The sequence below is a fragment of the Neltuma alba genome, unplaced genomic scaffold, assembly GCF_004799145.2.
Source record: "Neltuma alba isolate B1F8T4 unplaced genomic scaffold, ASM479914v2 tig00004287_pilon, whole genome shotgun sequence".
NCBI classification, from domain to species: Eukaryota; Viridiplantae; Streptophyta; class Magnoliopsida; order Fabales; family Fabaceae; genus Neltuma; species Neltuma alba.
Window position 1 is genome coordinate 37,585 of NW_021633640.1, and position 11,013 is coordinate 48,597.

Below are 11,013 nucleotides of genomic sequence, written 5' to 3' on the forward strand. Positions count from 1 at the left end.
GAAACACACACAAAGTTGGGAGGCACATCCACATCGTATCAAATTCGAATAATTTCTTCTCCAAGTCAAAAACAAAACAAAAATAATAATAATTAAAAAAGAGAATTAAATAGGACGTTTAGGAAATTGCCAAGCAAGCAAGTAATTATACAAAATGCCACGCGTGTTCCCAATATTGCTCACCAACTACTAATAATTTTCACTCAACACAAACACTATACATACCATACACATATATTGGAGACTACTATTTCACTTTAATTTTCAGTACAATAATCACAAATAATGCTTTTAACACTAACCTCTGAAAATAACTTTGTTTAAGCATCTGCCCACCTCTGAAAATAACACGCCTTCATCTTTTTTATAAAGTTAGGTGTATAATTTTTTCAGCACTGTTTCTTTTTTTGTTTTTTTTGTTTTAACCTCATCTGCATTATTTTTCTTTTCTGTTCAGAGATTATTGCTTGATGTGGATTTCTGGGGGAATGAGATGCGTTCTTACGTTCTTACCAATTGGAAGCATGCTGATAATTTGTATGAGGTTGATTATAGAATGGGTAATTAGAGGTAATTATTTTAAAATATTTTGGAGTGAGTAAGAATGGCTATTAATAATAACTTGTTGGCCGAATTCAAGATTTGCGAATGATTATCAACACTGAGAAAGGTTGGTAAATTCAGTTCCAAACTATAAATTTTAAATTAAAAAAAAAGGTTAGTTGCTGATTAATCATGAGATATTACTTCTTTTAAATGAAGGTATAGGTGGAAAATATTAATAAATATTTTGAGTAAAGACTTTTTTTTGTATCCCTCAAAACAAGTGTGCTTTTCTATATTAAAAATTGTGTTATTCTCTTTACACGGTCCTTTATCATCTCAACCAATAATTTATTGGTTAAATAAAGGCTATTTGTTTCTTATAAAAAGGAAAGAATGAATTCTCAAAAAACTGTTTTTATGAATAACAAGGGAGGGGTATCTATTAGACAAGCAGGCCCTAATAATAATGGGGAAAATGAATTAATTTATTGAGCTACGGACAAAAATAAAGAAAGACATCAAAGTGTTGTAATCAAATATTTGTCACATTCTCAAAAATTGGAAAAATAGAAGGTTGTGACTTTGCGATCAATAATTTCGGAAGTAGGAAAGCCCACAAATCAGGGACCATTTGCCTGCTTAAGACAAATGTCCAACACATGCGGTGGCTCCATTCATGCCCCACTCCTCCATTAATCAATTAATCATCATATATTTTGCTTCCATAATCTTTGATTACTTTATTCCTCACCCGTTTCATGCCAAAAAAAAAACCTTATTTTCTTCAAGGCTAATCCCATGAATCCACATAAAAATAGGGAAAATTACATACAGGTCCCACAGAAGGCAATTTATTACTCTGAGATCCAACGAAATGTCAAAATCACTGACAGGTCCCAAGGGACCTCAGAGTAATATTTTCGATTTGTAAAATGACATTACTGCCCCTCATATTCCAGACTCACATTTGCTCTGTCATTGCGATTTACAACCTCAGCAACGACTATTAACAACCCAATGAGAGAGCGTTAACAACCCTAGCAGTATCCGTTAACAACTTACTTTATAGAATCATATAACCTCCACATAAGAGTAAATTATAACCAAATAGTACAATACAACAACTTTAACACTAAAATGGGAAGCTTTTTGATATCATTAAGAATTTTAAATAGATCCAATAAGATTATAGTAATATTTTAATACGAAGATCTATTTACAACCTCAACAGCGACTATTAACAACCGAATGAGAGGGCATTAACAACCTAAGCAGTATCCGTTAACAACTTACTTTATAGAATTATATAACCTCCGCATAAGAGTAAATTATAACCAAATAGTATAATACAACAACTTTAACACTAAAATGGAAAGCTTTTTGATATCATTAAGAATTTTAACTAGATCCAATAGGATTATAGTAATGTTTTAATGCGAAGATCCATTTACAACCTCAACAGCGACTATTAACAACCGAATGAGATGGCATTAACAACCTAAGCAGTATTCGCTAACAACTTACTTTATAGAATCATATAACCTCCATATAAGCGTAAATTATAACCAAATAGTATAATACAACAACTTTAACACTAAAATGGGAAGCTTTTTGATATCATTAAGAATTTTAACTAAACCTGATAGGATTATAGTAACATTTTAATGCGAAGATCCATTTACAACCTCAATGGTGAGTATTAATAACCCAAAGAGAGCTATTGACAATCTAGGCAGTATATGTTAACAACTGACTTTATAGGATAATATAACATCTAACAACTATATAAGATTAACTTTAAAACTATTTAGTTATAATTTAGTTAGTTATAGTTAGAAGTTATATTATCCGATAAAGTTAGTTGTTAACAGACACTGCTAAGGTTGTTAACAGTTCTCCTTAGATTATTAATATTTACTGTTGAGGTTGTAAATGGATCTTCGCATTAAAATATTACTATAATCATATTGGATCTAGTTAAAATTCTTAATGATATCAAAAAGCTTCCCATTTTAGTGTTAAAGTTGTTGTATTATACTATTTGGTTATAATTTACTCTTATGCGGAGGTTATATAATTCTATAAAGTAAGTTGTTAACGGATACTACTTAGGTTGTTAATGCCCTCTCATCAGTTGTTAATAGTCGCTGTTGAGGTTGTAAATGGATCTTCACATTAAAATATTACTATAATCCTATTGGATCTAGTTAAAATTCTTAATAATATCAAAAAGCTTCCCATTTTAGTGTTAAAGTTGTTGTATTATACTATTTGATTATAATTTACTCTTATGTAGAGGTTATATGATTCTATAAAATAAGTTGTTAACGGATACTACTAGGGTTGTTAACGCCCTCTCATTGGGTTGTTAATAGTCGCTGCTGAGGTTGTAAATCGTAATGACAGAGCAAATGTGAGTCTGGAATATGAGGGGCAGTAATGTCATTTTACAAATCGAAAATATTACTCTGAGGTCCCTTAGGACCTGTCAGTGATTTTGACATTTCGTGGAACCTCAGAGTAATAAATTGCCTTCTGTGAGACCTGTACGTAATTTTCCCATAAAAATATCTGTGACTTTGATGGTTATTTCAAATCATAATGGCATTTCAGTTTGCGGTTTCTAGAACTATATGTTGCCGCGTAATCCTCGCATTAGAAAATCTATACTGCATAAGACACGGTTGCCTACATCTGACCCAAAAAAAATTAAGTAAATTACTAAATTACTTTAAAATAATTATATTTCTCATTTTTTTTCTTCAACTAATTTGCCTTGTTTATAAATTGATATATAAACTAATGATACACATAAATTTTTAGAAAGATCATGTACTGTATGTTATAATTAAATAATTTAATAACTTTCTTAATATGTTCAAATAAGTCAGTTGTGTCTTACTGGATGTAGTATTTTATTTAGGCCAAAGTCCAATATTTTGAATACTGGATGGTTATTTTAAAAAAAAACTGCGAATTTGCAAAGATTAGAAGCACACAATATATGAAAATCTGGGAATCTGATTGCAAGTGCAGGTGACAGGAGAATACTGATAGACAAAGAATTTAGTTGTTGAACTGTAGGGTTTTGAGTTTGAATTCGTATGAAAAGGGGAAAAAAAAAAAAGAAAGAAGAGAATTCACGCCTAAAAATATCAATAGTCCACTAAGAAAAAAATCATTAGTCATAAATATTATAATTAAAAATATGGAATGGCCCCGGAATGTCTCCTTCCCACATCACAGTGCAGTGAGTTTTATTTATTTTTTTTAAAGTGGAGGATGGGACCAAAATTAGTGAGGATAACATTGACTTTTTGCACGCTTATGCGTACAATAGGCTTTGAATTTGATGGTGCCGGGTGCCCCAACAAGAAAGAAAGAAAAAGGGAGAAAAATATCTCATTTCATATCTGAATTTCTGTTTCAATGCCCGTCCGTTTCTCCTTTTTATACATTTTGTCTTTTGCTTAATATGGCATTAGAAGTGTGCGTAATTGTGTTTAACTTATCATATTTGGTTGCTTTCCATATTAAAAAAATGTCACATAATCTGCATTACCCGCGCGTGACGGTAATTAATATTCACCCTCCCCTTTCATGACCTGGTTCCACGTGGCGAATACGATTGCTTCATTATTTTATAATTACTTCTCGTACAGTCCTTGTTTTGCACATTTGTGGTACAAAATCTAGTTTGATTTTATTTATCATATTCATTTATTTTACTCCCATATGAGTCATAGAATGATTGTTTATGTTAATGAGTTTTCATTAAATATAGTTAATGATTAATAAAGATATTTTGAAAAGGATAACACTCATTTACTATAAATAAATAATTTAAGTAATTTTTATTATTAAGAATTTATCATGAAATTTGTATTTGATTATTAATATTGGATTGAGTCATAGTATTTATAATTTATAATAGCTTGGGTATTTTCCTTCGTTAATCTAGCAAATAGCTATATATACGTGGACATGATTATGAGGACGTATCATTTGATAGGTTGGATTCGCATTTACTTTTAATACTCAAACATAAACTATTTGATCATTAAAGTATGCATTAAATAACATCAAAAATATTTTTTTTCCATATTGTTAGTAAAAATTTCTACGTCTAACTAATTTTCTATGCTCTATTTCTTTTATGATTGTTAAATTAATTATCATATTTCCTCTTAGTTGAAATCTTTGCATCTATTATACTACCTCCGGTCCTTAATATAAGATTCTGTTTAATTTTTTTTTAGTGTTAAATATAAGACTCAAATCCATTTGTCTTTTATATTTATATTTTTTTTTTCAAAATAGCTCTTCTAATAATAAAAGTTCTAGTCAATACACTTGATTAGTAAGGATATTTTAGAAAATATAATACCTGTTTAGAATAAATAACTAATCCAATTTATTTTCTTAATATTTTTAAATTAGTCAATTAGTTCTTATAATTAAAACCGGAGGTAAGATTTCTCAGGCCCGTCCCGGAAGGTCATGAATTTCGGATATACAGTTACGACTTACGAGTTACGACTCCGGCGGGCTCAGTCACGTGTTGGTGACATCATGGCGGGATGGTTGTGGGCCCACATACGCGTGGCGCAGTGTGCCACGTAATACAGTCTTGCTTCTTTTCGGAGCGTAGCAAAACCCGAACCGTGTGAGGATTGAGGAATCAACTTAGGATCAGTGTGGGCCCTCACATGCTTAGTTGTCGACCGTTAAAAATGCCTAATTCTCTCCCCAATCCCACGTCACCCTCTCGCTACCTCATTTACCTTAATACCCTCATAAAAGTATATTTATTATTTTCATAAAGGATATATATATATATATATATATCACAGGTACAGAAACATACAATAAACAAATCGTACAACATTTTATTGAGAGGGTGTGGAACGATGCCCAATAGAAGGAAGGAAGTTGTTTATGTGACCAAAATTACTGAAAAAGAGACAGCAAGAGATTAACCACTAATCATATTATAATACTGCCAAAATTAACAACTCTAAGCCTAATTGCTAACTGCTAATCCCCCAATCCTAATATGATGATAAGGTGGTTGGGGCTTCTAACATTATGCCATAAATGCACCAATCAGAGGATAGACTCCTTCAACTTCCAATCAGGCCATCAAGGTTAATATTTTCATTTACATCTCACTCCACACAGCTTTATATCCTAATTTCAATTAAACATCCCACGTAGCCCATCTTCTAAGGGACCTCAAATTTTCCAGCAAGATGATGAAATTTGATTTCATGATTTGTCCTTTATGCGCCTATTTATTTGTCACCATACCCAAAACGAGTACTGCCCAATAATAATTTTACAACAAATTCAAGGTCAAATAGAAGTAATAAAAGTATAAATCAAAAGGTAAAGTAGATTATATCAATCACTGTTGCATTTTATTGAAGTTATTCCCAGCGCTCCCTTATTCTTGAAATTAACACAATCTTTTTTTCCTGGCAAAAAACAAAGGCTTATGTAATTTTTTTAGTTTCAAGAGTTATGTTATTTATATAATTTATTGTTTGGTTTAGGAAAAAAAATTGCATTAAGATTCGAAAAAGAGATGAAAGGCTTATGTGAATTTGATAAGAAATCCATACAATTACAAGAACAACAACACTTATCTTATTAGGTGACGTTGACTATATAGATTACACAATATTATCTAATAATTTTATTGAGTGTTTTCTTTGACTTTTAACTAATTTTTTTTAAGAAGATTCCATATTCCTTGATCTATCCTCTTTACCAGCACACCTAATGACTTTCTTTGCACATAGCCGAGTCTGAACAACATCAAATGATAACACAAAAAATAGGAGGCCTATTTAATTTTTTTTTGCTGAAAAAATAGGTGTAGTTTATAATGCTGCCACATAAGATGTATTTGTAAAGTTTATAAATAAAATGTTTTGAGGCAAAAAAAAAAAAAAAGGGAGAAGAAGAGGCGCAGTTTGGTGATGCTTTCACACAGATACAGTTACGATGAAAGACGTGCAAGGATGAAATTGGACTTTTGAGGAGAGGTTTTATCATGCAACATATAAGGTGTACTTTTTAAAATTTTTTTTAAAAAAAAAGTCCCATAAACCCAAACACACACGGGGGTGCAAAATGGGACGCGTATGTCGTATTTTTAGACAAATTAAGAAAAGAGGATCTATCTTCTCATGTCATGCTTTGCTCCTTTAAAACGGAATGCATTTATCCTCAAAATGGGATTTGAATGAATGGGTGAACTTTCCCACTACATCCAAACAGCTTCATCAATTTTTTCGTCTTCTTCAAAATTAATTAAAATCAATTCCCTGTCCTTCATGTTTTCTGACAGCTTAAAACTCTGATAATCAAAATACCAGGATGTTCATGATCTTCACAAAGTTCTGAACAACGATTTGATTACAAAGTTTTAGCTTGATCACTGGAACTATACAAGCAAGTTTGATTATTTCTGAACAAGACTAGTCATTCTCGATGGATGTATATGAGCTGTTTCACATTAGGTCACTGGCTTCTGACTAAACAAACATCTCAAGAGAATGTGGTTCCGTTTCCATTAGTCGATGATGCTGGCGCGGTGATACCCAGAGCCTCAGATTTCTTCATTGAGAACTTTTGAATTATTAGTTTGACAATGAACTCTGCGGTCGTTTTCATTTTCGTACAGGCGCACACAAAGCGAAAAGGAAAGAGAGAGAGAGAAAATCGGCGAGCTTGATGTGTACAGGGTATCTTCGTTATTGGAAGAAAATGCAGATAAGTTGGTAAATAATTTCTACATATCTGTCAAAGGATTCGCGTGCACGTGTGTTACGGAGAGAGAGGGAGGAAGAATGGAAGATGAACTGGAGAGACTTTCAAATGTAAACTGTACTCGAGTCCCCACAAATGCACTGTTTGATCTATAAAATATTACTAGAATGAAAAGTCATAATGTTCTTGCTCTCAAGTTTCAGCATGAGCTGGATCGTACTACTACTGAGTCTCAATCTTAGCATGATTTTCAAACCAACCCTTGATTTATAAAAATCCTTCTAAACATCAAATCACAACAGTTTTTACTTCACAAGTTTTCTTACAGCCAACATAAACAGACGGGATATTTCAGTTTTCACCATCATTACTTCATTACAGTTGTACTTATTCCTACGCACATAGACTTAGCTAGATCAATTTCAGATGATATACGGTAACGACTGGACTGAGAGCTCTTTCTTTGTCATCCTCTCTTCATCTTTTGTCTTGCTTTCTTTCCTAAATTTAAACTCGGTAAGTCCACAAACCTTCATAGTCCATTGCTGCAGATGAGGCAGTTGGTTGCGGCTGCTGATTGTCGAAGGTTCTGCGACTCATGTCAAGATTCGACACGACCGAGGAGATTTCGGGGTTCATGTCAGTGGTAAGACCTGTTTCTTGGGACACACTGACCATGTCCCTCTCGGGCTTGAAATTGTTCCTGTTTGATTCTTGGTTTTCAAGCAAGGCCCTGAGGAGGGTCTGGTCTTGCAGGCCATAAATAGAATTGGGTAGAGCTAAACTTGAAGGAGCTTGATGTGGTTGAGTGGAATATAACGAACCAGAAATTGGGATTCTGGGAAGGGTGTCTGAGGGATTCGAAGAAACCCCATAATTAGGGAAGTTGCTGTAGGAATCAAAGATCCCTCCTTGGTTGTTTCTGATCTGAGCATCGATTGGATTGGAGAAGCAGGGCACGTAAGCCGATTCTGCGACAGGTTTGGTTTTGTTGCCAGGGAAAGGTGACGAATCTGTCAATGGAGGTAAGCCAGAAGAACCCAATTCATTCCCAAGAGAATCCAGCCTCATCATCCCAGAAATATGGGTTTTCTTACCACTCGAACCTTTTTGAAAAACCCTGCATATCACCCACTCATTCTGCAAAAACAGCATCATAAAAATTCATAACCCCTTAGCAATGGATTCAGACACGAGAGAAAGAGAAAAGAACAAAGAGCCAGAGACTGCATGTGAATATACCTTCGCGGTTTTAGGGAGGTTGTGGACGGAGAATTTACCCTCTAATCTGTATTCGTGCATGACCCAGTTGGTTTTCTCTCCTTTGGGTGCTCTTCCTCTGTAGAAAACCAGTTTTTTCTTCATTCCAACCAGCGATTTTCCTCTGTAGATCTCTTTATCTTTCCCTGTGGCTTTCCAGTATCCTGTTTCAGTGGCCCTGTTGGTTCTCAAACCAGTTGGGTATTTTCTGTCTCTCACGCAGAAGAAGTACCACTCCTTTTCTCCCATTTTGGCTTTCCCTACACCCCAAGGTTGTTTCAATGGGCTTTAACATGAATCAACATGGCAATAGATCAAACCAAGATGGTTGTGAAAAGTTGAATTGTTTAACTTACATGGCAAATCCAAGGCTCAGACCTGTTCAAGTCCACCTCCCCAATGGCCCTAGCTGAGAAGTTGGAATCAGTGACCTTCTTGTACAGGTACTGACTTATAAGCTCTTCATCAGTCGGATGAAACCGAAAACCAGGAGGCAAATTCATTTTCTCTTCTTCCTTACACAGCCCCACAACATTCTCCATTTCTGGGCTATGGAAAACGAAAATTCTCAAGCTGCACAAGGGTCACGAGTTAGAATTCGATCAAAGAATCTATGAATTCAGAAGGGTAGCCCCCTAAAAACTTAAAACTCAGAAGTTCAAACCTCGAAGGGTGATGATCTTATTGAAGAACAACTGAGATGAGCAAATCCGGGGAATTTAAATAGGCGATCTGGGAGTGAGGTTTAAGAGAAAACACAGAGAAAGTGGAAGAAAAAGGGAGGGATAAGGACGAAGATCATGGAACTGAAAAGTTTGGGAGATGAAGGATGTATGGAGATGTTAATGGGAGAAAAAAAGCATAGAGAAAAAGAGTTGCCTAAATACTGCGAGTTTGGATGCAAAGAAACGTGAATTTGAACGCAACCTGGTTAGTTGTTTATAGCCCACTTCTCTCAACTTTCCCGCAATTATAAATTTCTCTTTTCTTTCCCAGTGGCTAATGCCATGCTTGGAAATTCAATCACTTAGGCATGACTATATTGTAATTTCACTATCCAACATCAAGTTCTCTAATATTATATTGTTTCACTTTCCGTCTATAAGGGAATGCCTACATAGCTCCCCGTAAATTTTATACAGAAAAGGAATATTACAAATTTGAAATTATTGAAATTTAAAAGATAATTGAATAAATTATACTCCTCCGATCCTTAATATAAGACCCATTACTAATTTGATTAGATTAAGAAAGTTAGGTAAATTAGTTAATTATAAAAAAAGTGACACATTTTTCCTAAAATACCATAATCATCTTTCTTAATACCCCTCTCCCTCTTCTACTACTTGATTATGGTTGGGAGAATATCTATAGGGGTAATTTAGAGAAAATTAAAAAATATGAGAAATGGGTCTTATATTTAGAACCAAAACCAACTCAAGAATTGGGTCCTATATTAAAGACCGGAGGAGTATATATATAAACTATCCACATACATGCTTCTTAATCTACGTCTCATAATCGCTGGTCAAAAAACAAAAAAAATCTCACAATCACATGTGCTTGTCATGATCTTTCATGGTTTCTGAATCTTACACAGAGCCTATTTGAAAAAACATTTAAAAGTATTTATAAACACATTTTATATAAGTCGAGATAAAATTTTTTTCACACACTTACTTTGTAGTTCATAAATTACGATTGAAAAACTACTTATAAACTATTTCAAACGGGCTCACAATATTGCCAATTCTGTTTAATTAACTACACTTTCATATGTGTGTGTGTCTTTTTTGTTAAAAATTCAATATTATTTCTAATTCTAAATATAAGATCGAATTTATAATGTAAATTGTACTACAAATTAAAATTTTATATTAAGATTGAAAAAAGTAATTATGTATACCTATATTCTCTCTGCTCGGCGGAGGCAAGCTCTAGATTTCTAATAATTGATAATTATAATAATATATGTGCTTTTTGTGTACTCGATTAGTGGGAGCTTAGAAAGAGTACTCTTCTAGTCCTATTTATAGGACAGAGAGAGAAAGTATTTTTTTCCTATTTATAAGTCACTTTATTAAATTTTTAGCGTAAATGTATTATTTTGTTCTTCATTTATTATGATGTAGGTAATTATCTTTTTGAAAGGTGCGTATATTAAATATGAGAGAATTTAAAAAATTATTATATTTTAATAGAGAGTTAATATATTTTAAATTTTTTTTATCTATATAAAATATGCTGAAAATACCTTATAATCGTTTTTTCTAAATTTGTGAATCCAGTTGTGTGAGTGCCAATAGTGTTTAGAAAATGCCTTCACCTTTTATTTCTCAAATCAGTTATGTCGCTTTTTTTTTTTCCATTCGAAATGACCCATTTCACCTTACAACACGTCCTTTTGATTTTCGCCACTACACCAAAAAC

General features: G+C 33.2%; 1 protein-coding gene across 1 annotated transcript; it reads right to left on the reverse strand.

Annotated features, from left to right (window-relative positions):
* Positions 1–7,625: 7,625 nt before the first annotated feature.
* On the reverse strand, positions 7,626–9,300 carry LOC114744203 (NAC domain-containing protein 100-like). The gene is given in 5 exon segments (XM_028932400.1): positions 7,626–8,463; positions 8,566–8,843; positions 8,940–8,948; positions 8,951–9,156; positions 9,248–9,300. Coding segments are annotated over 4 exon segments (1,095 nt in total). The 5' UTR covers positions 9,126–9,156; positions 9,248–9,300; the 3' UTR covers positions 7,626–7,830.
* Between the last annotated feature and the right edge of the window lie 1,713 nt (positions 9,301–11,013).